A 27,409-nucleotide genomic window follows, 5' to 3' on the forward strand; every position below is an offset into this window, starting at 1 on the left:
ATGAACAGGATAGATGAACCAATAGAGGAGAGAGGGTACTGGGGGAGTAAAGCAGAGTTTCTTCTGGCTGTGGCAGGAAATGTGATTGGATTAGGTAACGTGTGGAGGTTTCCCTACCTCTGCCACAAGAATGGAGGAGGTATGATATGAGGCAGCCTAAATACTGTACAAAAATTGCTTTATTAAGATTTCACTACATATGTATGACAGGAACCATAAAGTATGTTTGCCAATTACAAGAATAATTTTTCATTTGATTACTTCAAATTAAATATTTTTATTATGTCAGTGGTATCTGAATAATGTAAGTTTGTGTGGGTGTGATTTCAGGGGCATTCTTGATTCCATACTTTGTGTTTGTGGTTACCTGTGGGGTGCCTCTGTTTCTGCTAGAGACAGCAATGGGGCAGTACACACAGGAAGGTGGCATTACATGTTGGCAACGTCTCTGTCCATTAGCTAAAGGTTAGAATAATTAAAAAAAATCTGAATCTCTACATGAAGGATGTAACTTTTTATTGACACGTCTTTTCTTCATGAAAACATCGCCTTTGCCAAAAATGTATTTCAACTTTGCCTTTACCAAAATTGTAATTGCCGGCTGTGGGTGAGAATCATAAAAGAGCAAAATAACCTCATAAAGGATTTAAAAGGTTTTTAAACGTTTAATTAACATTTTTATCTTCATGCAATATTTGCTTGTAAAATTATAATTGCTTTATGCTAAATAAATAAGATACAGTTGATTGATTGTACTTTATCTGGCATAATATTTTGTCATCTTCAGTTGCACTTATCCTGATTTAATTGGTGTTAATCAGGTGCCTTTTAATTCTAGTTTTATTTCCTTCCTTCTGGTTAGTGTGTCTATTTGCTTTTGTCAGGTATCGGTTATGCAGGACAACTGATGATTGTGTACAGCTGCATGTATTACATCATCATTCTGGCCTGGGCGCTTTTCTATCTCATCTTCTCTTTCAAATCCCAACTACCATGGGCCAGCTGCAATAACACATGGAACACAGGTAATAATGTGACTCCATTATCTTAATATAACCACCGCCACACTAGCAGACTACAAACCACACGATTTTGGCCGAGGGTGTCACACATGAAGACTGTTTTGGTGTTCAAATTCTTCGGACCGCCAGACTGGGCTTAAGCCAAAGAGAGACATTACATTTCTGTTTTATATTCATCAAATAAATGTAATCTTGAATTTCACTCAAGTCTATGAGTCTTCCTGATAGAACTATTAACTCAGCAGTGAGTCCCTATGGTCAAGTGATTAATGATTTCCTGCTGGTAGACGCTAATGCGAACTTCCTCTGACTGGCCGGCGATTAAATAATTGAAAATCACAACTAAAAATCATTGGAAAAATCAGTAACTCTCTTTTTTTCTCTGTCTTAGATGACTGTGTAAATCTTGCAGAAAGGAATCTGACCCTCAACTGGACAACACAAATTAACTCAACCTCTTCAGTTACTGAGTTCTGGGAGTAAATATACAAATTGTGACTTGGAATAGCATGCTGTATTAAACATATTTTATCAAATGTATCAATTGCTATACAAATTTTATTAAGGACCTAGGGCTGGGCTTTCAGGGCTTAAAACTTGTCTATGGCTAAATTTGGAATCGCATACTACCATACTATTCTTACAATTTCTTTCATAAATGGTGTCTGATTTTAAGGGGTGAATTCACTTTTAGACAAGGTGTTTCAGCACAAAAATGTGTGTTCATTCACAAACCACCTGCATGCCAGTTCAAACAGGTGCAATCAGCACTGAACTTACTCTGTGCCCTAAAAGTATAGTGTAAGTAATATAATTTACTCACCCTCCTGAGTTTCAAACCCATATGAGTTACTTTCTACTGCAGAATACAAAAATAAATGTTTTAATGAATATCCTGGTCCTTATTATTTAACACAATAGCAATTAATTGTGAATCACTTTAAAGCTTTAAATGAGCCGTTCTGAAGGCATACAACAGGTATTGGTGAGAAAATGAAAAATATGAAAGTACTTTTTCAGTGAAAATCTTGACATCCTTTGTGCATTCACATGCGCTTTGAGAGACGCTCATTAACAGTGATTTGCATGTTCACACGATAACTTGAGTTGTTTAGCACTAAAATGTAGACATATTCTTTCGAGCCAGACTTACTATCCGCATAATTGATACAATTTGATTAATATAGTTTCGGCATTTTGTAGCTTATTGCGCAACAACGTGGATACAATAATCTTACATTTACATACCTTTATTCATTTGGCAGATGCTTTTATCCAAAGCGACTTACAAAAGAGGAAAACATAAGCGAATCATCTTAAGGAGACAGTAGTACGAAAAGTGCCATACTACAAAGTTTCACTATCATCAGAATAGTATAACAGATTTAAGTGCAACAAGAAATGTAAATCATTTTTATTATTATTATTGACCGGTTATGTGCTTTTGGAAAAGATGTGTTTTTAGCCGTTTTTTGAAGATAGAGAGTGAGTTAGATTCCCGGATTGAGATGGGAAGGTCATTCTGAAAACTGAAACTGAAAATGTCCGGGAAATCTTATTTAATGTATGGCACAGTGATCTGTTCTGCAGACATCACCAAAGAAAATTTACCTACTTATTTTATTTTTTTATTTTGTTTTTTTGTAGTAAAAGTTTCCATCACTCCAGAAGTAATAACCTTTGTATATTTCAGAGACTACTCTGAACATGCAGAAGGAATCTAAAGGAATTTATTTAAGACTCAAGTAGACTATATATTTTCATATTTCATTGAAAACACATCTCTCTCTCTCTCTCCTCCTGACAATGTACAGACGCAGAGTGCTGTCGATCTCTGGAGGCATTGAGAAGTTGGGTAAGATCAACTGGGAGATTCTTCTGTGTCTCATTGCAATGTGGATCATATGTTATTTCTGTATCTGGAAAGGAGTCAAATCTACAGGCAAGGTGTGCAAGAATGAGTTATTGTCTATAATACACTGTTTAAATATTTGACACTCACACACACACACACACACACACACACACACACATATATATATATATATATATATGGATAAAAGTATTGGGACACCTACACATTACACCTACAGGACAGGAGCTTTTATGATATCCCATTCTAAATCCATTGGCATTAATATCGAGTTGATCACCACTCCATCTGATGCTTGGCATTGTGCTTGGTGACGTAAGGCTTGTATACAGCTTCTCGACCATGGAAATCCATGCCATGAAGCTTTAGGTGCACAGTGTTTGTGCTGATGTTAATGCCAGAGGAGGTTTGTAACTCTGCAGTTATTGAGTCAGCAGAGCGTTGGTGACTTTTACGCACTATGCGTCTCAGCACTCGGCTACCCCTCTCTGTAACTTTATGTGGTCTGCCACTTCATGGCTGTGTTGCTGTGGTTCCTAAATGCTTCCACTTTGCAATAATACCACTTACACTTGATGATGGCCTGAAGCTCCTTTTCTCAGCTTTGGCATTGCTTTGATGTTCCTATAAATCCTCAACACCCAACCTTCACAGGGTAAGTGGCAGTCCTCCATCCATTTTCCCGGCACGTTGCGGCTAGATCAGCATAATTTAACTTCTTCCTCTCATGGGCTGCATCCAGTCCATATACCCAAGGGATGGCAAGCTTAATCATCATGACTTTTATAGCTGATGTCAAACATAACACTACATTTCAGCTGCTGGCCAAGGTTGACCTCCATTGCCCAGTCTTTTCCAGGTGCCAGGACTGATCTGGCTTCCCTCTGCACACTGCATTGTATAACCCCTCCCTTTTTAACAAAATCAATAAACTGCCTCTGTAGATCATGCCAGCCTTTGTTTGGCTTTACTCTACACATCTCTAGGACCTCCGCCATCTTGTGGCGGATCTGAACATCCCTCCAACTGTACCATCCTTGTGCCAAGGTTGTCTTGCAACCAGCCTACATGTGCCACAGATTTACTTTTGAGGCCTCACTGTCCAGCTTGGTCTTCTGGTCATAGCCCAGGGTGATGAACATTAGAGGCAGCTGAAATGCATTTTTTCCAAACAATGCTACTTCTGAAAGAAAATGTGACAAGCCTATCCACCTTTCCCCATCCACCTTAAATTATATCTGGTCATTCCAAAGTCCCTAACGAATAGAAAGCGTGAGTCAGTGGCATGTCCAGACCTTTTTGAATGGGGTGACCCATGTGGGGCACAGACTCATTCAAGGATGGCATGAAGCATAACTCAACGTCCCTGATAATAATAATAATAATAATAAGAAGAAGAAGAAGAAGAAGAAGAAGAAAATATGTAAATGTTTAAGAATTTCAATATTCGAATGTTGTTTAGTTAAAGGTGCTTTATGTAAGATTGACAGCAAGTGTTTGAAATGGGTACTGTAGTCCAAATTCAAAATATTGGAGAGTTGTCTGCCCCGCCCCAGACTCAAAATTCATGCAGGTTGCCAGAATGTTGACACACAAATTAGCCAACTCAGCATCTGTTTTAAAGCATTTCTAGGCTTTAAGCTGTCTCCATCTTCCGAAGGCATCTCAAATATTTATCCTTGTTTTACTATGCCTCTGGTCATGGTGGTTTTTAGACGGATGGCGAGGCTTTTTGATTGGGTGGAATCTGTTATCTCTGATCCAGATCGTTTGCTGGCTTCCATGGCTGCAGCACATTGTGTTGTTTGCCTGCAAACTTGTTTAAATCCGGCAACCCGGTGATGTCGAAATACTATTGTGAGTGGGCAATGGGCGAGATCACACAGGCCAAAACATTAACAGAAATTCTGTCCGGAATGGAAACTTCAAAATAGAATATAATGTTTGTAGCATTGGAGAAGCCAGTATTTCAACTTAGCATGTGTAACAAAGACTCAGGTAAGTTGGGATCCATAAGCAGTTTTTTTATTGAAGTACACAGGTGATAACGGGCAATGGTCAGGCAACGGGCAGACAGGGCAATCATAGGCAGGCAGCAAACAGCAATGCGGGAAGATAGGCGAGAGTTCAAGTAGGCAGGTAGCAAACAAACGTAGTCAGGCAGGCAGAGCAAGGTCAGTAAACAGATAATCAGCAGGGAATGTAAACTAGAAACGCTCGGTAATGTAGCCGGAGCAAACAAGACTTCGCAGTGTGTGTGTAACTGCACGTGGTTTAAATAGAGGGAGATTAATGGGGAGCAGCTGTGGGCTAATCAAGCCCGGTATGTGGGTTGCGGGGAAAGTTAATACTCAGGTGAGTCAGATCTCCGGTGGCCGATCAGGGAGGCGCCTTTGTAGGCGTTTGTGACAGCATGTTTCCTAATTCTCTAATGACATATTATGGTAATTTTATGATTTAGTACAGTAAAAATATTACATATAGCATCTTTAAATAATTGATTAATTGAAATTTATTGTAATTACTGCAAACACAGACTCCAAATAGCATTTATTTATTTATTTATTTATTTATTTATTTTTGTTTTCAGTATAATTTTTATGAATATAGTGTCTCTTAAAGCTGGATAAATGTTATAGAAACTGTTAATATGGTCACTGTCTCTTTCAGAACAGCACATCATGTAACATTGAATGCATATTAGTTCTTTGCATGCTTTAAATATATATATATATATATATATATATATATATATATATATATATATATATGGGAAATAAATATAGGTTAAATGGAGAAGCAAATTCCTGAAAATTCTCAAATTGATGCACCTATTAATTTTGTCAACTCCAAAACATGATTATAAATCATATCTCTAGAAATCGGAGAGCTGGGTGGGTCACACGTTATTGATCTATCAGAAAATGTATTCAATGTAGATGTGCTGATTAATTAAAAATATTAAACGAGTATAGTGGGTTTATTAGAATAAACTGATAGGAATATTTGCCAAAATATAACTAAACTGGTGATTGTAATGCTTACTCTGCTGAGTAGATCATAGAAACCATTGGCGCCGGTGGTCTTACGATTAATGTAAGATTGCAATGCTTTTGGGAAATGCATACCTTTTCACTTCAATCAATGGTGACAGGATGGTTGATCATAGCACTGGTTGTTGTATGGTGTTTGCAGTTAATGATACTGTTGTTTATAGTGAAATGGTCCCTCATCATCGTTTAGCCTGCTTTATGGGTGCACTTCAGTGTCGTGTTCTCACGGATCATGTAACATGCAGCGCAGCGCAGCGCAGCGCAGCCTACAGTGCGTTTTCAAGCCATATTTCATTTCAGATGACTGTTCACAGTGCCCCCCCAAGTCTAATCAATTAATTGTCATATCTTGACTGCTTTCCACTTCAATTTAAACCAATGTAGTTCTACATGGTTGTATCGAAAGCCTGCCTCAGACTTGGGAAATGACCAATCATAGTTCAATATTTGGGGTAGCACCTGGGGTGGCCAATCAAATTCTGTGGGTGGCCACGGCCACCCCATGCCAACCATCTGGACATGCCTCTTTAATTTTCTTTCATAGTTCTTTAATGTGTCAAATTCTTTGTTTGACATCAGAAAACATGGCTACATCGCTGAATCAAAAATCAGCCAGATGGTAAGGGCTTTCAACTTTTATTTTGTGATTATTTAAATGTTTGTAAAAAAAAAAGACAAATATTTTGTGGTGTTGAAAAGACTATTTGAGCAGCTGATAAATTATGACAACTGATTCAGTCCCTCACACCAGATCAATCGTAAGCCTCTGAGCCCAGCATAGTGTAATCATTGTGTTTTGATCATACATGCAAAGAGGTTAATCTTCATTCTCGCTCATGCCAATAGCTCTTTCATCCTTTTTAAGAGTCTGTTTTTACATACAGCAGTCTAGAGTAGGGGTGAGGAACATCCTGTCTCCAGGCTGCAAGATCATTTGAACTGGCCCACGTAGCCATTGGAGAATGCAATATCTTAAGTAAAAAAATGGCTTGATTTCATATTCGATCATTTAAAAAACAAAATGATGATAAAAATAATTTTAAATAATATCTATGCAAAGTATAATGAAAGTCCCTTTTAAAATTTCATTGGATGTTTTTTTTTTCTGGTGCGTCTTCACAAGACACACAGACATGGCTCATTTCTCACAATTTAAAATGGCTAGCACTAAGAAGAGAAAGGGGGATTCAGAATTTAGTGTCAAGTCAAGTCATTTTTATTTTTATAGTGCCTTTCACAACACACATTGTTTCAAAGCAGCTTTACAGAAGATCATGCATTAACAGAAGATCAAAATGTAATATCTATAATGTCTTAGAGTAATCATTGTGTAGTTTGATAAAATACGATTGTGAATTGTGTTTAAAAATAAGTAATTTAATAATTATTTTATTTATAACCCCAATGAGCAAGCTGAAGGTGACTGTGGCAAGGAACAGAAAACTCCATAAGATGTTGGTTAATGGAGAAAAATAACCTTGGGAGAAATCAGACTCAAAGTGGGGGCCAGTTCCCCTCTGAATAACATCATGAATATAATGCCAATATTACTTATGTATACTTAAAGTCATGGTTTAAAATTATTAAACTAAGTAAGTGTTAAGGGTCAGTGTTGTCAGGGTCAGTAAACAAAGATTTTGTATGAACTGTAAGAGTAATGACTAATGTCTTTGAAGTCCATCATAGAATAACTGCAGTAGTTCACATAGATGCAATTGTCCTTGTAGGTTGGCTGATGAAGGGATTTGTTGGCAATTAATTGATAGTCTATGTATTCCATTGCAAGAGTGTAGTCCATCAATTTACAGAGGTGATGCAGGCAGAGATCAGTGAGGTGCATCGCAGTTCAACCTGGACCGTATTTGTGGTGGGGTCTGTCCTAAGTCCAAGGTTCAGGCAGTGGCATATGAAGTATCCCATGTCTTATGGATGGAGTTGGCATCAGTTCATCCTCTGAAGTCCATCGTAATATACTGAAGTGATGTTTGGCTGGCACCGGCTGCTATTAGTCATCATCACACAGTGACACGAAGCAGGAATGGAGCTGGATCCAGCCGGTTCTGATGAACTCAGGATAAGAGTCCCTAGGTTGAACAGGGAAAGAAATAAAGTGAATATTAGTATAGATGCCATTCAATTTATTGTAACTTAACTACTGCAGATCTAGACCATTCAAAGCTTTGTACGTATTTAACAGAATTTTAAAATTAATACTGGTAAAAAAAGAAATTTAACAGGCAGCCAATGTAACAATGATAAAATGGGCCTAATATGATCATATTTCTTGGTTCTCGTCAGCTCTCTGGCTGCTGCATTTTGAACCAATTGAAGTTTATTTATTAATCTTGCTGGACATCCTCCCAGTAATGCATTACAATCTAGTCTTGAGGTCATGAATGCATGAATTGGTTTTTCAGCATCAGCAACAGAGAGCAAGTGTCTTAATTTAGCAGTATTTCTTAGGTGGAAGAATGCTGTTCTACAAACATTGGTAATTAGATTTTCAAAGGACAGATTGGTATCAAATATAACACATAAGTTCTTTGCTGTTGAAGATGATGTAACAGTAAATCCATCTAGAGTCAAATTATATTTTAGCTGCTTATTTTTAGTGGTTTTTGGTCCAATAATTAGTACTTCTGTTTTGTCGGAATTGAGTAGAAGGACATTTCTGGCCATCCAATCTTTAATTTCATTGATACCCACAGCTAATTTGGAGAATCTCATTAGGTTTTGAAGAAATATAAATTTGGGTATCTACGGCATAACAGTGGGAACTTATTCCATGATTCTTGATAATATCTCCCAGGGGAAGCATATACAAGGTGAAAAGCAGAGGCCCTAAAACCCATCCCTGTGGCACTCCTTATTTTACTTTTGTTTGGTTTGACAATTCCTCATTTACATAGACAAAGTGGTAGCGGTCTGCTAAATAGGACCTGAACCATGCTAATGCATCTCCACAAATGCCAACATAATTCTCTAGCCTATTCAAGAGAATGTCGTGATCTATCATGTCGAATGCAGCACTAAGATCTAAAAGTGAAATGCAGCCATGATCAGATAAGAGCAAGTCATCTGTAAGTCTGATAAGTGCAGTCTCTTTACTATGATGAGGCCTAAATCCTGACTGAAATTGTTTATATATAAAATGTATCTTTAGAAATGAACATATTTGGGAGGATATTACCTTTTCTAGTATTTTCGACATAAACGGGAGATTTGAAATCGGTCTATAATTAGCCAGTTCTTCAGGATCAAGTTGTGGCTTCTTAATAAGCAGTTTGATAACTGCCATTTTAAAGTTTATTGGGACATGTCCTAAGAATAGAGAGGAGTTAATAATATTAAGAAGAGGTTCTGAGATTACAGGGAAAACCTATTTTAAGAGCTTGGTTGGTATTGGCTCTAACAGACATGTTGTGGCTTTTGATGATTTTATAAATTTTGTTTGCTCTTCATGACTTATGACAGCGAAGGATTGAAGTTTCATGTGAGTAAAATAAGGAGACACTGTTTTCTGAGGTGCTGTAACAGATGATTGCATAATTCCAATTTTATTTCTGATTAATTAAATTTATCCACAGTACTGAATAAAAACCTAGGATTGTTGTGATTATTTTCTATGAATGTACTATAATATGCGGACCTGGCAGCTTTTAGTGCCTTTCTGTAGCTACATACCCTTCCATGCACCGCGAAATACCTCTAACTTTACTTTAGAAATACCTTGCGCTCCATTTTCCTAGCTGCTCTCTTGAGAGCATGAGTGTGATCATTGTACCATGGTGCAAGGCTTTTTTCTTTAATTTTCTTTAATCGAAGGGGTGCGACAATATCAAGAGTGTTAGAAATGACTGTATTTATATTTTCCATGAGATAGATCTGGAAGATTATTAGAGAAGCTATCTTTAGTGGTCGAAAGAATAGTTCTACCTGAACGATAGCTTGATGTAGATTGAGTATTAAATCTAGCGTATGATTATAGCAATTAGTTGGTCCTGTTACATTTTGTCTGACTCCAAGAAAGTTTAGAATATTGCTAAATGCTAATCCCAATGTGTCATTTTTATTATCTATGTGAATGTTGAAGTCACCAACAATTAAAGCTCTATCTACAGTAACTACAAGATCTGACAAAACATTTGCAAATTCACCAAGGAAATCAGAATAAGGCCCGGTTAAATCTATAAACTGTAGCAAGGGTAAAAGACGACATAGTTTTTTTTATTTATATCTGACAGTGTCACATTAAGCATTATTAGTTCAAAAGACTTACATTTATATCCTTTCCTCTGAGAAACTTCAATATAAATTGTAGCAACACCTCCTCGACCCTTCAGACGAGGCTCGTGTTTATAACAATAACCTGGGGGAGTAGATTCCTTTAAACTAATATATTCAGGTTTAGGTTTAAGCCAGGTTTCAGTCAAACCGAGTACATACAAAAATGATCTGTAATAATTTCATTTACAATTAGTGCTTTGGAAGAAAGAGATCTAATGTTTAGTAGCCCTACCTTTATATGATGTTTTTCTAAATGATTTAGGGAGAGTTTTGTGTTTGGTAGGTCAATGAACAGACAGTCTCTATGATATATCTAGGTGATACAGTCTCTATGTGTTGCTGTTTATGTGACCTGTGTGATGTCTCATGGCAGCTATCAGACGTTCGGTTTAACCAGTTTGTCTGCTTCCTGACCTGGGCACCAGTTAGTCAAATACTATCATTATTAAGACTATGAGCCAAATTACTAGAGAGGAGAGCGGCACCTTCCCTGGAGGGATGAAGTCCGTCTCTCTTTAGTAGGTCAGGTCTACCCCAAAAACTCTTGCAATTGTCTATGAATCCTATTTTATTCTTCAGACACCACTCAGACATCCAGCCATTTAGTGACACTAATCTACTATAAACCTTGTCACCACGACGAGCAGAGAGGGGGCCAGAACATATTATAGTGTCTGACATTCAAATTCGCAAACGTCTTTAACATTATTTTTAGTGATTTCTGACTGGCGAAGCCAGACATCATTAGTGCCAACATGAATAACAATTTTAGACAATCTACTTTTAGCATTAGCCAGCACTTGTAAATTTGATTTGATGTCAGATGCTCTGGCAAACGAAATGCATTTAATAATAGTGGCTGGAGTCTCTATTTCCACGTTCCTTACAATAGAATCACCAATAACAAGGGCTCTTTCAGCATGATTCTCAGTGGGTGCACCCTATTGTACACCCTAATAGGTATGGGAGAGTGGTGTCTCTTTGCTGAGCGAGTATGCCACTGAGACGTCACACAAATGCCCTGATGCATGGGCTCTACAGCTGGAACCAAAGTGTGTGTTTCTCTCTGTACTGCCAGCATCTGAAACAGTATCTTCTCTTTCTCACTGACCTCCACTAGCATTCGGATGTGTGTCTCTAACTCATTAACCTTCTTCATCAGCCTGACTAATTCCTTAAATTTATCACATGTGAATCCCTTACTGCTGACAGAGAAGGCTATTGTAAACAAGAGACATGCAATGCAGGAAAAAATAACATGAGCGAATGCCATGACTAACCACATGTTACCGTTTGTTGTTGTTGGTTGTTCCTGAGCAGTTTGGGTTTGAGATCGATGTGAATCGCTGCAATAATTCTTGTAACACAGAGGAGAAAAATGGGTGCACACTGTAAATGCAGTTTAATTGCGATAAAAATTGGATGCACTCGGAAGATGAACGCAGTTGCTCGCGATAGGATAATAATGCGGGGGGAATCCCGATGCATGCTGAAGATTGGCAGATGTTAAGGATTAAAGGCTGAAAACAGATATGTATATATATATAAACGATGCTAAAAAAAAAAAAAAAGCCAGCAGGCTACAAACACAGACTTGAGCTAGGGCAAATAGCAACAGATAAAATACACACAGATGAAACAGTAGAAAAGTGGAAAAACACGAAATGCGGTAAAATGACAAAATGACGAACATATGGGAATGACAAAGGATAAAAAGTCGAACGTATGAGAATAAGAGAATAAAAATAGGCAATACTATGCAGGCAACAAACACTCATGCAGCGTGCCTTCAGCAACAGGAACAGCAAGTCCAGTGATGTGACAGTGACGTGAACAGTATGTAGGAATGTAGAATGTAAGAATTAGTTTTTCAAGAAAAATTGACCAATTATTAATTTTTTGTTGAGATAAAAGTCAAGCCCATATGTCTAGTTTGTGGGGATGTGTTGCTGTAATGAAAAAGGCCAATTTTGAAAGTAATTACAGCTCAAAACAACAAACGTAATGATTTGCAAAGACAAATGCGCTCGGATAAAATCAATGCTCTTCAGGCAGGTTTGAGTGCTCAGCAAGATCTTTTAAAAAAAGCCACTCTGTGATGGGGACAAATTTGTTAAGACAAGTTATGTGGTGAGTGAGCTAACTGCAACGTTGCTAGCACCAGACAAATTTTAATTGTTTTAGTGTCAGTCTGTCTCAAAAAAACTCACTGATCGGATTACAGACATGGCACAATATGTTGAAAAAACACTCAAGGAGTCTGCAAAAGATTTCCAGTTTTTCTCTTTGGCCTGCGATGAAACAACCGACATAACAAATATTTCCCAATTGGAAATTTCTTCCTGCGGGATTACTATGGAATTTGACATGAGAGGACCTGCTGTCATTGGAAGCAATGCATGGCACTACCAGAGGTGAGGATGTGTTTAAGAAACTCATTCAGCCATGCAAAAACTGGAGCCTTCATTTGAAAAGTTAATCGTGCTTAATAGAGATGGAGGTGCAGCCATGGTTGTTCACAAAAAGGGTAAACTGCATTAGTCAAAAAAGAAATTAGATGTCAAAAGCTTGACAATGATTTCATTGTAAACCAATGCGTCTTACATCAGGAAAGCCTGTGTGCACAGTTGCTGAAGCTAAACAATGTTATTTCAACGTAGTGTCAAGCATAAACTTTATCAAGAGCAGAGGACTGAACAGTCACCAATTTATTGAGTTGCTGGTTGAACTTGAATCGGAGCTCAGTGATCTGGTGTACCATTGTGAAGTGCAATTGCTGAGCCGTGGAAACATGCTGATGTGGTTTTATGAACTGAGGGAGGAGGTTAAAAAGTTATTGGAGATGAAAGGAAAACCTGTCGTAGAGCTCAGTGATAGTAAGTGGCTGTGTGATCTGGCCTTCATGGTTGACATCACCAAGTACCTCTCAGAGCTTAACGTCAATCTCCAGGGTCCCCAAAAGCTTCTCAGCACACTGGTATCAAACGTCAAATAATTCAAGGCCAAATTAAAATTATGGCAATTGCAACTTGAAAGGGGTCACATGATGCATTTTCCCACTCTGCAAGCAGAGAAGCCTGCTACAACATCAGAATATGCAAATGAGTGTGCAAACTCCTCGAGTCATTAAGCGCACTGTTTCACAACGTTAGAATCAAACAACTGGAGTTGAACATATTTAGTGCACCATTTAACGTCGAAACAGCTGATGTGCCCAACATTTTCCAAAATACAGTAATTGAGCTCCAAAGCAGTGATGAACTCAAAGCTAGGTACAACAGCTTCCCTCTGCTTGAATTTTACAAACTGTACAGTATGTAAGCCCTAAGTAGTTTCTTGTTCTGAGGAGGCATGCGCTGATGATATCACCTGTGTTTGGAACGGCTTGGTGCTGTGAACAGTTTTTTGGTAAAATGACACTTGAAATGACTCGGCTCCACTCAAGACTCACTGTCTCTAACTTCGAAAACCAGTTATGAGTAGCAACATCCTCTTGTTCAGGAGATATCCGAATCAGAATCAGCTTTATTGCCAAGTATTCTTGCACATACAAGGAATTTGTTTTGGTGACAGGAGCTTCCAGTGCACAACAATACAAATAACAATACGAAAACAGCAGCAAGACATGGATAATAATAAACAAATTAAAAAATCATACATATACGTACATACACACAGACACACACGTTCATACATACACACACATGTAGTGCAAATCTATTACATAATTATATAATAATTATATTAAGTACAAAAATACAGTATGTTATATACAGTGCAAAAAGTTTTTTTTTTCCTTCCTTTTGTATGTAATGGCAGAAGAGGATATGTTAGATAACATAAATAGACTAAACTGTGTATTGTAGAGTTGGGTTCGAGTCCACCTTTGTCGAGTACGAGTCAAGACCAAGTCCTTAAACATCAAGTCCGAGTCCGAGTCCAAAAGTGTCCGAGTTGGACTCAAGTCCGAGTTCTTAAAGGCCGAGTCCGAGTCGAGTCCGCCCGAGTCCAGAAAGAATTTAAATTGAAAAAAGATTAGAAATTGGTATTGTCAATTTTTACATTCTATTAATATTTTAACCTTTCAACCCATTAAACCAATGGCAATATAAAATGAAATAATAAATACCACTATTACATCTTGTTATTGCCATTAAACATTTTTATTTTATGTCAACAGAACTAGTTCCCTATCAAAAATGTTTTCAAAGAAAAGAAGAATTTACAGTCCCTGCATTTCTGTGGTGATATGTTAATTTCCTTATTCCTTACTAAAATGTACAAAAAAACACGTCTCAATCAGCAGGGTTTATGTTATTTCCCACATTAAGAATTAAATTACATTTAACATTTTGTAAAATTAAAGACCGGAATCTCCACATGCTAATGTTTAGGCGTGGGCGATACTAAATCTTATTTCACGAAAATGATATGTTTTATAAGTAGGTCTGCATTCAAGTAAGAACAAATACTACAGAAATTAAATAGGCTAAAGCAATTAAATGTAAAACAGACTTCACTGTATGACACGCACAATGATTCTCATTAAATTGAATAAAGTTAGTCATCAGTAGAGTAAGTGAGTGATTTTGTTTGATTAAAATTACGGCAACAGATTAATATTGGACTGATATTGATATTGATTGAATTGATTTTTCCCAACTGTTTACATTCACTTAAGACGTCTGTCTTACCAATGTACATAACCGGCTGTGTACATAAAATATACATAACCGACTGTTTACATGAATACTTGGCCAGACTTACATTTTGACATGATGTGTGTGAATTTTTTGACCGTACATGCGTAAAACCATTAAATCCATTACTGATGATGCACATTGATGCGGCCTCATTTCTGTTTGCACGATTTAAGTTGGCAGCTACACACACACACACACACACACACAGCTGATATATATTTATCGTCATATCGCCCAGCCCTAACAATGTTATTTGGATTTAAGTTGGTATAAATTTATAATAAGCAACTTACCTTTCTTTATGTTTTCTTTGAACATGTCGGTAGAAATTTGAAGTTGTTCCAGAAACATCAGAAAGAGTTGTTTTGCAAAATTTGCAATCCGCAGAGTGCTTCTTTTTACCGGATGTCTTGCAAATAAATTCTCTATGATTTTTGTAAGCAAAACAAATTATTGCTGACTTTGAAGACATCGTCCTACGCATTGATATCCACACTGTGTGATGTGTGTTTGTTTTGTCTGCAAGCATAAGATGATGCTACTGCTGCCTACCGGTGTGGTGCAGTAAAATGACAGGCGGGGAGACATTAAATAATTTTAAGACAATTAAAAATGTTATGCTGGTTTTATTGTTACACGTGACGCGGACTCGACGCGTACTCGGAATATTTTCCGAGTCCAAAATGTCCAAGTCCGTGTCAAGTCCGAGTCCAAATTCATCCGAGTGCGTGACAAGTCCGAGTTCATAAAAAATTGGACTCGAGTCCGGACTCGAGTCCGAGTCCAAGTTCGAGTACCCCAACTCTAGTGTATTGCACATAGTTGTTGCTCAATAGGGCAGGTTTAGCTGTTTATGAGATGGTTAGCCTGAAGGAAAAAAATGTTCCTCTGCCTGACGGTTCTGGTACTCAGAGCTCTGAAGCGTCGGCCAGATGGCAACAGTTCAAAAAGGTAGTGGGCGGGGTGAGTGGGATCCAGAGTGATTTTTACAGACTTTCTCCTCACTCTGGAAGTTTATAGTTCTTGAAGGGGTGCAGGGGGCAACCAATAATCCTCTGTAGTCTTCTGATGTCTGATTTCGTAGCTGCACCAAACCAGACAGTTATTGAAGTGCAGAAGACAGACTCAATTACTGCTGAGTAGAACTGTATCAACAGCGCCTTTGGCAGGTTGAACTTCCTCAGCTGGCGAAGGAAGTACAACCTCTGCTGGGCCTTATGGAGTCAAAGTGTGTTTCCCACTTCATGTCTTGTGAGATAGTAGTGCCCAGGAACCTGAATGACTCCACCGCTTCCACAGTGCTGTTTAGAATGGTGAGGGGGTCAGTGTTGGGGTGTTCCTCCTAAAGTCCACAATCATCTCCACCGTTTTTAGCATGTTCAGCTCCAGTTTGTTATGATTGCACCAGTGAGCCAGCCATTCAACCTCCTTTCTGTATGCAGACTCATCATCATCTCGGATGAGGCCGATGACAGTGGTGTCGTCTGCAAACATCAGGAGCTTGACAGAGGGGTCCTTGGTGGTGCAGTCATTGGTGTAGAGGGAGAAGAGTAGTGGGTAGAGCACATATCCCTTTGGGGCACCAGTGCTGATTGTACAGGTGCTGGAAGTGAATTTCCCCTGTCTCACAAGCTGCTGCCTGTCCTTCAGAAAGCTGGTAATCCACTGACATATAGACATGGGAACAGGGCATTAGTTTAAATTAGTCCGGAGAATAGCTGGGATCATGGTGTTGAAAGCTGATAATAATTGAGCATTTGAAGTAGCATGGGACATCACACTGCTCCAGTGATCTATTGAAGATCTGTGTGAAGACGGGGGCCAGTTGGTTAGCACAGGATTGAAGGCACACTGGTGAGACGCCATCTGAGCCTGAAGCCTTCCACGTCTTTTGCTTCCGAAAGACACGGCACACATCATCTTCACAGATCTTGAGTTCAGGTTGAGTAGCAGGAGGGGGGTTGCTGGAGGTGTTGGTGTTTGTGTGTAGTGAAGGTAGGAGTGGATGTGGGGTGTGAGATTGGGCCTTTCGAATCTGCAGTAGAACACATTCAGGTCGTCAGCCATTCATTGGTTCAACACAGGGTTGGGGGTAGGAGTCCTGTAATCTTTAAGTTGTTTTAGGCCACTCCACACTGATGCAGGGTCGTAAGCTGAAAACGTTTCCAGCTACCGGAGTAACGTCTTTTAGCCAATCTGATTTCATTATTCAGTGTGTTCCTGTCAAGACTTTATCCCCACCCCAGTATGCATCCTCTTTGGCATGACAAAACTGTCTGAGTTTTCCTGTAAACCATGGTTTATCATTGCTGAATGATAAAAATACCCTAGTAGGGATGCACATGTCCTCACAGAATCTGATGTATGATGTAACAGTATCTGTGAGCTTGTCTAGGTCTGTAGCTGCAGCTTCAAAAACACTCCAATCAGTGCAATTGAAGCAGGCTTGTAGTTCCCGCTCTGCTTCATTCACTCTTTACAGTTCTTACTATTGGCTTTGTTGATTTAAATTTATTTCTGTAGGTCAGAAGAAGATGAAGTCCAAAAGCTGCACGTGGGACAGAGCGATATGCATCCTTTATTGTTGTGTAGCAGTGATCCAGTATATTCATGTCTCTGGTGGGGTTTTTAATGTGCTGTTTGTATTTGGACAGTTCACGTGTGAGATTAGCTTTGTTAAAATCCCCAAAAATAATAATATCTGGGTTTTGTTGTTCAATGTCTGTGATTTGATCAGCCAGCTGTTGCAGCACTATGTTCCCACACATGTTTTGAGCGATGTAAACACACACTAAAATAAACTAAGAAAACTCCCGCGGCAGGTAGAATTGCTTACAGTTAATATAGAGCGCTTCCAAATTAGGACAGCATATCCTCTTTAACGTTGTTATAACTGTACACCAACTTTCATGTAAAAACATGTTCCACCGCCTCTCTTTTCCCCCCAACTCTGTTAACTCTGTGATGCGATCCGCTCTGAACAGCTGAAAGCCTGGCAGATGTAACGGGCTGTCCTGAATGGCCAGATTTCTGTGAAGCACAGTGCAGCAGAGTTTGAAAAGTCCTTATTTGTACATGTGAGGAGATGTAGTTCATCCATTTTGCCATGAGAGGCTCGAGGGGCAGAGCTGATGGGGTTGAGGACCATGGTGGAATAGGGGGCCTGGACCGTGGAGCAGAGGAAAATGAATATTGATGAATAAGTTTTGTATAAATATGTTTGCATTCATTATTAATTTGTTAATGTCAATATTTTCCTTTTTTATTAAAAGAAATGGAGCCTTTTCACATTTTTGGGTTTAAAATGCAGAAGTAAACTATTGTAGGGTCAACTTCAATAGCGGTGAATAGGTGATAACTGCATGTATTATTTCTGTGTTCCCATTTGCTCCAACAGCTAAAAGAAAATCCACTATTGCATTTCCACAACTTTTTAAAAGAGAAAAGAAACAGAGAAAGATGCTAAATTTACTGTCACTCCCTCAAGATCTCTATTAGAAACCTGTGGCAACATGTTGTTTTTGTACTTAATCCCAGGGTAATAGATGCCAGGATCAAATTTTAAATATAAAAAAAAAAGAAAATATAATGATGTTTGCTAGATTTACGCTAAAGGCAAAAATTTATGTAATTGTCTGCGTCCATTCGTTTTCTTTTCAAGTAAATGCCAAAGCAAACTAATAATGTCCAGCAGAATGAAAACAAATTACTTCTTATTTGCTATTAAACCCAAAATAAATATTTTTAGACATCTACATCGTTAAAATTATGATATCTAACCATTTCTTTTATTGTGCTTTCAGGTGGTGTACTTCACAGCCACATTTCCTTATGTGATGTTACTGATGTTGTTGATTCGTGGGTTGACTCTGCCTGGAGCCCTGGAGGGGATTGTGTTTTACCTGTACCCTGAACCGGCCCGTCTCTTTGACCCACAGGTAACCCCCATAATCTGCCCTGTCGCTGTCCATCAGCATAACATCGGCATAACGCTGATGCCTGTTTCAGCTCATCTGTCCGCCTCTGCCTTAGAACCACATAGACGTCAGTCACTAGTATAAAAAGAACAAATATATATATTAGGGCTGTCAATCGCTAATTTTTTTTAATCAAATAAATTTTTAATTTTAACTTAGGCCTACCCAGACTTTTGTTAAATCTTCAGGGCACGGTTACACAAACACCTGAATCAAAGATTGATGTTATGAACCAAATATTCTGGAACGGAGAGATTTATAGCACTGAACGTGATATAACTGCAGTAACAAACCACCGTTTCCACATTGCTAATTCACTACGCATGCTTCAGTGTACATTGAAGTGAAATGTGCAAAACTTTGTCCAAAATAATACTGATAACAGTGTGTGTTTATATTACAGCGAGACACGGCAGGCAAAAACATCGTTTTTTTTTTTTTATACAGACTACAAAATAAATATGTACATACATTGTGAAAGTAAAATCTGGTGTTTTCTTTATTACATTGTATTGCATTTTGTAGAAATATAGTGTAAGCCATGCATTGCTTGGAAATATTGAGATCTAGTAAATCAGTATAACATAGACATCTGTAGACATGAAGTGGCAGCTTCAGCCATTTGCAGCTATGAAAAGTTTGGTGGCTGCAGCAGCCATTTAGGTTTTGGCTGAGCCGGCTAGCCAGCCAATAACTTCATCAGCCAGCCATTATTCTCAAAACAAATGGCTTCGGGCTCTATGTCAGACATCGGTGTGTTGCATCATAAACATAAAATGTTTAGGTCACTATGTCAAGTTAAATATAGTTTAATACACAATCTTTAAACACATCTTGAGATCCCTTAGATCGCATTTGCGCTCCTTCGAGTGTTTTGAACGCAAGAACGTAATGCATGTTTGTGTTGTTCTGCTGCTTGTGTGTTTTTCTTCACTATATAAACTGAGTGTTGCTCATACCGCTGAAATTTCACTTACTGCCCTCTGGAGTAAACAGGTGGTACTACAAGCTTGCATTACTCAGGAATCTTCCTTATTGTGGTCTGTGGGCATGCGATTAATTGCGTAATTTTTTTTAACGTGTTATTTGTTTTGTAAAATTAATCGCACTGAATTAACGGGTTAAATCGACAGCCCTAATTTATACATAACATTTTTTTTTTTCCACAACCAGTAAAGAGTATGTTTTTCCAAAAATATCAATAAAATGTAAGCTTTCAAACAGCTTTTTTTGCTGTGTGTGTAGGTTTGGATGGAGGCTGGAACTCAGATCTTTTTCTCCTACAGTGTGTGTGCTGGTATTCTCATTGTACTTGGCAGCTACAATAAATACAACAACAACTGCTACAGGTTAGTATTAATACAGTCTATGAAGAATGAAAGAAAGCATGAGTGAACAAATGTTTGAATAAAGGATGAACAGCACAATTTGTTGTGTAAGAACACAGAAGAGAGAACAGAGAACTCTGGGAAATATTTATTTATTACAAATATGTTTGTACTACATCTTGTGATTTGTTAAAATGCTTGGCTGGCAGATGTCAGACAACTAATGACTTTAATGTGTGTGTATGTGTTTGTTTAATCTATGTGTGCCCTAACAGGGACTCCTTGCTACTTTGCCTACTGAACAGTGGCACCAGTTTGGTGGCTGGATTTGCTGTGTTCTCAGTTCTGGGATACATGGCCCACAAGCAGGGCATCCCCATTAAAGAGGTTGCAGAATCAGGTACTGCAATATTCAATATACAAGTTATACCATGGTCCATTTGAATACTTGATTCTGATTAGCTGGAATGTATGTGTTAAAACCATTAAATGCACAGGTAGTTCCAGTCAGTTTTAATCACTGTTCTATATTAATGTGCCTTCTCTGCTGTCCTCTGTAATGAGACATTCTGAGAGTTTGCCTTTGTTCAAACGACCTCTGGACGTGAATATAGTGTAGCAAGTCAGATGAGTCACAGAGCTGATAAACACAAAGCATAAATTATGCAATGCCTTCTTTAAATCAGTTTTGATCAAAAAGACGTCAATGTTCATCAGCACCGTGTTACTGAGTCGGACCTGGAAATAATTAGGAATGCACCTGCACTATTCTCTTACATACATGAGGCTTGAAAGGAAAGTATGGCTTGACATTCAGCTATGTTTTGCATGGAGAGAGAGAGAGAAAATGAAACTGGGACCTATCAAATGTGTCTTTCAGTGTCCAGCCAGACGAGGATAGGGTGAGTACTTGACCCTGGAGCATCATCTAGAAACAAAAACGTGTGTCAGGCGAGTCACATACTGATTATAAAACAGGAGAGAGACACAAGCAATTAGGGATTTGAGGAGAAGTGTATCCTAATGGAATAATTAATGGGATATTGTCCATTGTTCGGGTGACAAGCTTGCCAGGCTAGGGTGTCTGTTGTGTTTGCAATGGCAAAATAAACAGAAAAAGGCAAGAACACACAACACAGCACTTGCGTCGGGTGGTTCTTTGCCTCCACGTCCATTAAAATAGTTGAATGCACACCTAGCCATGGATTGTCCATTACTTAAAAAGTATTTAAATTAGCAAAATTTTGCAAACAGACAATATTAAGTAATGATTACAAATTTTGAATTCTCAGCATCAGATCTCTCTCGCACTCTCTCAGGTCCAGGCCTAGCATTCATAGCTTATCCACAGGCAGTAGCTATGATGCCTCTCCCTCAGCTGTGGGCTGCATGTTTCTTCATCATGTTAATTTTGCTCGGTCTAGATACACAGGTGAGCTTGAACTTACACATATACACATAGCAGTGGCTACTAGTCCTTTTCAAGAATTGAGAAGCTCAATTATACTTTAGTTCTTGTTTATTCATTTTTTTGTGTCTGCAATTTGTCTGCCAAATGTCTGCCTCTCAATCTACTACACAAACAGTGAAATTAACTAAACAAAATAATGGACTAAACACAAGTTATATTTTAAACTAACATTCAATCTAACTGATTTGAATGCTCATTAAACCAATAATTTGGCCCATTAGCTCCCACACGTGTTATGTCAGCTTAAAGCTTACATTTTATTAGTTTGAGAAATAATTACTCACTCACCATTAAAAACCTTGCTTTGTCTGCATGAGAATACTTGCTCCTGGTGTGAAAGGTTATGCCAAAGGAATCTACTATTTCGATTCAAAGTCTTTATTTAGTGAAGAATTGTGTTGTAAAAGGTCCTTTACATATGAATTGCTGTAAACGTTACAGATGTGGCAAAGAGAAAATGTTGAAAGTGAATAGTTAATAACTCACAAATACATGTACTAAGCACAATCTGTCTGAGGGGGATACAGTATGTCTTCCTACAGGCTTTTATGTTATAAGCATGTAGAATAATAAATAAATTACATTTATATGTTGGACAGTTATTTCTAGAATGTGTTTTATCTAATGAAGTGTTACGCAGTTCTAATGCACTTGCTTTGTGCTTCATCCCTCAAAGTTTGTTGGAATGGAGGTTATCATGACTTCAGTGACAGACTTGTTCCCAATGGCGTTGCGAAAATCTGGACGTCGAGAAATTTTACTCCTGCTCTTCTGTCTTTTCTGCTTCTTTGGTCAACTCGTCATGGTCACAGAGGTCAATGGAGAGTGTGTTGTGTATGAGAGAGAAAAACAATTAGCAAATTGTGTTCTAATTGTTAGAACACAAAAATCTGAGTCCACATGCAAAAATCTTGGATTCAAAATCGAATTAAAACCGAGAAATAAAGAGAATGTTTAAGAATTCAGAAAAATGTAAAACATTTATTTAAATATTTATTTCAATTTAAAACAATTAATGTGTAAAACGTACGAATGTGAAAAAAAATATATATATATATATATTCTTGCCATACTATGAAGGGCACAGAAAAAGAGTCCTAAATTAATAAAATCTGAGATGCAATTCCCCAAAATCCCCAAAATAACCAGAAAAACAGATTTGGTGCATGCAATGGGACTTTCATGTATAAACAAGCCCGAAAAACACACCGGGGATTCTAATTTTGAAATGACGAAATTATAAAAAAACTATTGGCAACTACTGCCATAGTTCCCCTTCTGTCACTCACTCAAAGTTGTGTTGATGTAGTGACACTAAGGGTCGCACTTGGGAGCCAGATTCACCTTCAGATCTTTGAGAAAATGCCAATGAGAAATTGGCGAGTTGAATTTGCATGCCACTCCCACTGACATACAGGTATAAAAGGGAGACTGGTATACGAATTCATTCAGACTTTTTCTTCGGAGCCGAGCGGTTGTATTGACAGCAAGCTGACTACCACTGCCGTTCCATTCACAAAACTCTACAAGCACTATACGAGACCGCTTTGGCTGTTGCTGAATGTGATTCGGGGGCTTCAGTGGGTATTAGATGCCTATAATTCATATTGATGTTAAATGTTAAAATGGCTTGTCATACACTCATTAAACGTACAAGACACTTAATCTTGATTTGTAATGTTGTATTGTGACCTGCAGGGCGGGATGTATATATTCTATTTGTTTGACTACTATTCCTGCAGTGGAGCCAGTATTCTGCTCTTGTCTATTTTTGAGTCTGTGGCCATGGGTTGGATCTTTGGTGAGTCGCAAACAAGCAACAGAAAGTGACCTTAACAGAAACCCATCGTATACTAATCAATCTCCACATACTGTAGTATAAAAGACAAAATGTCACAAAACTACAAGACAGGATTGGAAAGGCAGCAGTGCTGGTCCTGCCCCCTTTGGCACCCTAGGCAAGACCCTCTAGCCTATATTGTGTAGTATTAATGTAACTATGGACTAAAAACACTTTTGACATTGTAAAGGTTGTCAGATTATTATTAAATGCCTGCTGTTACAGTACCATGGTACAGTCATGGTAAATATGCTAAATATGTTAGCACGCTCGACCAATTCATTGAAAAGTTCTGACTTCAAATAGTTACTAGTTCTGATTCTACACAGCCAGCATAGCCATGTGCTTGTGATTTATGTTCTGTGGAGGGTGCCACTACATGTTTTTAGAGCACACATGCTGAAATTGATAGATCAGCACCCTCCAACTGGCCCTGAAAGCAAATGATGCTCAATTATGACATAAGTACCTCTACCACAGGGGCTGAGAGAATGTTTGACATCATTGAAGACATGACAAGTTCTCGACCCAACTACATATTCATGTTGTGCTGGAAATATCTGACTCCTTTGGTGTCCTTGGTAAGTACATCTGTTTGAGTTTCACAGATGCCATGTATTGGTCAGAAGTGTTAATAATAGTATTCAAATTACTTTTTCTTCAAACATAGGTTAGTGCTCTCAAAACAAATTTACACAGCCATCAAAACAGATTCTTAATTTAGTAAAACAGATCAATTGCATGGCATAATAAACTACTACTAATTTCTTTCTTCTGTAGAACACTAATTAAGATATTTAGAAGAATATCTCAGCTCTGTAGGTCCATACAAAGTGAATGGTGACCAGAACTTTGAAAGTCCAAAGGGAACGTAAAGGCAGTATAAAAGTAATCAATAAAACTCTTGTGGTAAAATCCATATCTTCATATGTGATATAAGTGTGGGTGAGGAATCTTCACTTCACATTCAGCCACCTACTGGTCAGGGCTGGTCAAAGGTGAAGATTGATAGTAAAAGAAGGACTTGAATATTAATCTGTTTCTCACCTCCACCTGTCATAGTGATTCAGAAGATCTGAATTTAAACACTGGAGTCACATAGATTACTTCTTAGCTGCCTTTATGTCCTTTTTGGACCTTCTTATTTCTATTCACCCTTCACTTGCATTGTAAGAATCAATAGAGCTGAAATATTATTCTAAAAATCTCTATTTGTGTTCTGCAGAAGAAAGAAAGTCACATCTGGGATGGCCTGGGGTGAACTATTTTCTAAAAAGCAAATACTAACATTGAACTCAACAGTATAGATGTATTATCTATTTATGACATAACATATTCAGCATAGACACACATGTACAAATGAAAAATACTGTAAAAAATGTATAAAAACTCTTTCTTTGTTCTGTTGAACACAAAAGGATATGTTCAGAAGAATGTTGGTCTCAATTACTGTTCATTTCCAATAAAGAATCAATTTAATTAAATGGTGCCCAAAAGACTAATATTCTGCTTGGCATCTCTTTTTGTGTTCAACGGAAGAAAGTCGTATGGGTTTGAAACAACATAACATTGAATGATAACAGAATTTTTGTTTTTGGTAAACTATCCCTTTAACTGTTTTGAAAGCATGATGCTCGGATTGGAGAATTTTGTTTATAATGTGAATAGAGAATAACATATTTATTAATAAATATTTATTTAAATAAATATATTATATATTATTTATATATGGATGCATAACTGAAGCATTTCATCTTGACACAGGGCCGATCTGTTTCAGTTAAAGGAATAGATCACCCAAAAATTTAAATTTGCTTAGTTTCTTTCTTCATCAAAACAGAATTTAAGATTTTTAGGATTTCATTTCAGGCTTCCTCCTCCAAATAATGCAAGTGAATGTACTCCATTTTTTGATGGTCCAAAACGAATATTTAATATTATCAAAATAATCCACATAAGTTATTTTGAACCCAAACAATTTATTATTTTTAGAAACAAAACAATACTTATATACTTTTTAACTACAAATGTTCGCTTCTGCACATCTCCATGAGAGGGATGATGTAAGATCATTGGTAAGGTCACGCGTCACGTGGAGGAAGAGACAAGAAGCGAATCATTGTTTACAAGAGGAGCGCTGTCCAAAAGTTTAATAGTCTTTGCTGTAGATTTGTATTTGTATAAGTGTATTGTTCAAAATGGTCATTTGGTGTGTGTATCCTGGATACTTCGACCTTCAGAAACCCCAAAGAAAATGCATGCCAAGAAAATATGAACTTTTCATCGATTGCATGTACATGATCATGAGCTATTGAAGCTCTGGCTTGAACCTGGATATCAGCACACCCCTACATTCTGTCAAATATTGGAGGGTGTGCAGTGAACATATTACCGCTGAGAATTTCCAACCAACAAAGGGTTGATATATGAATTCATCGGCTGTTCCCGTGCTGTTTTTCAAGCAAACTCAGGTATGTGTGAAAACTTTGTCATTGTCACGCCTCTTAAAATCTTAAATTCTGTTTTGATGAAGAAAAAACTCAGATACATCTTGGATGGCCCTTGGATGAGTAAATTATCAAAGAAAAAATCATTTCAGAGTGAACTATTCCTTTAAAGTTATCCCACACCACTTTCACTTTCTTTTCTACAAATCTCAGGTTTCTCTCATCTGTTCGCTGGTTGAATACAAGCCCCTGACTTTCAACCGCTCATATGTGTATCCGGGCTGGGCATATGTACTCGGCTGGCTGCTGGCCCTATCCTCCATTCTGCTGGTGCCTGGATGGGCACTGGGCCAACTTATTGCTGGCAAAGGGAGCCTGAAACAGGTAAAGCATGAAAACATGTTCATCCCTGTGATGTTACCAAGGCAGGGATGTGAATGTTTAACTGTTTAAAAAAAAAAAAGATCTACATAACTAACCAAGAGTAAATTATTAATGAATTCAGTTCTATCAAAGTGTTACAAGTGTAATGTTGTTTCCCTGTGTTTGTGTTCCTTGACAGCGTTGGCTTCACTTGTGTAGTCCTGACACAAACCTCCCGCTCAACTGTAAGCAACAAGCTGAAATACAGGAAATTACTTTCACCACAGAGATGGAAGACTTGGTCAGGAGCAGCACAAAGGAAAATTGACACAACATGTATGCAAGAAAAGAAAAGAAATCATTTCTGTATAATACAATCATGGCAATGGATATTGAAAGAAAAATGTAAACACTATTCTCTGGTTTTTATATTTTCCGTAACATGTAAAGGTTTTTTTTGTCACACCTGCTAAAGTTGGGTCAGTTGAGAAAATACTAACCAAAAATATTTCAGTGAAGCCATGAAATTGTTTTTGCTTTTTAATTTTTCATTAAAACACTTTTGTCCCAATGAAAAAATAATTATTTTGAAATTTTTCACTGGCATAACCTATATGCCATGGATCAGGATCTGCTGTTGCTAGTTTGAAAGATGCACACAAGCCTCCATCACAAATGTAAAAACGCCACCTTAAAACGAGTAATGACAGCTTGGGCTGTTTCTAATAAGTCATTGGAGTAAAAAGAATGAGCAAGTGTGTGTGTGTGTGTGTGTGTGTGTGTGTGTGTGTGTGTGTGTGTGTGTGTGTGTGTGTGTGTGTGTGTGCATGCGCGTGCGTGCGTTTGAGAGAGAGAGTGTGTGTGTGTGAGTGAAAGTGTGTGTGTGTGTGTGTGTGTGTGTGTGTGAGAGAGAGAGAGAGAGAGAGACTGAGCGTGTGATTACCTGGGTCTGTTGCATTGAAGAACCGTAAGTTGTTTGTTTAACTCTATTCTTCAGTTGTTGTGTGCTAGTAATCTGTTCCGATTGTGGAGTGATGCTACCAAA

At 37.9% G+C, this 27,409-nt stretch overlaps 1 protein-coding gene across 1 annotated transcript; it reads left to right on the forward strand.

Annotated features, from left to right (window-relative positions):
- Positions 1 to 26,987, forward strand: LOC127622847 (sodium- and chloride-dependent GABA transporter 2-like). The gene is made up of 14 exons (XM_052096957.1): positions 1 to 139; positions 331 to 465; positions 885 to 1,025; positions 1,414 to 1,501; positions 2,837 to 2,969; positions 18,742 to 18,876; positions 20,161 to 20,264; positions 20,519 to 20,643; positions 21,563 to 21,675; positions 22,391 to 22,528; positions 23,413 to 23,515; positions 24,035 to 24,135; positions 26,215 to 26,385; positions 26,564 to 26,987. The coding sequence occupies exons 1-14, from the start codon at positions 1 to 3 to the stop codon at positions 26,690 to 26,692; spliced, it is 1,755 nt and encodes a 584-aa protein (XP_051952917.1). The 3' UTR covers positions 26,693 to 26,987.
- Positions 26,988 to 27,409: the final 422 nt, after the last annotated feature.

This window comes from Xyrauchen texanus, chromosome 29, assembly GCF_025860055.1.
Source record: "Xyrauchen texanus isolate HMW12.3.18 chromosome 29, RBS_HiC_50CHRs, whole genome shotgun sequence".
NCBI classification, from domain to species: domain Eukaryota; kingdom Metazoa; phylum Chordata; class Actinopteri; order Cypriniformes; family Catostomidae; genus Xyrauchen; species Xyrauchen texanus.

What these genes read in the sequence shown, in the direction of transcription:
- LOC127622847 (XM_052096957.1), top strand. Translation starts at nt 1, where the DNA reads ATGAACAGGATAGATGAACCAATAGAGGAGAGAGGGTACTGGGGGAGT. An exon ending in CTGCCACAAGAATGGAGGAG is followed by an intron (nt 140 to 330) that starts GTATGATATGAG and finishes GTGTGATTTCAG; the next exon opens with GGGCATTCTTGATTCCATAC. An exon ending in CAATAACACATGGAACACAG is followed by an intron (nt 1,026 to 1,413) that starts GTAATAATGTGA and finishes TCTCTGTCTTAG; the next exon opens with ATGACTGTGTAAATCTTGCA.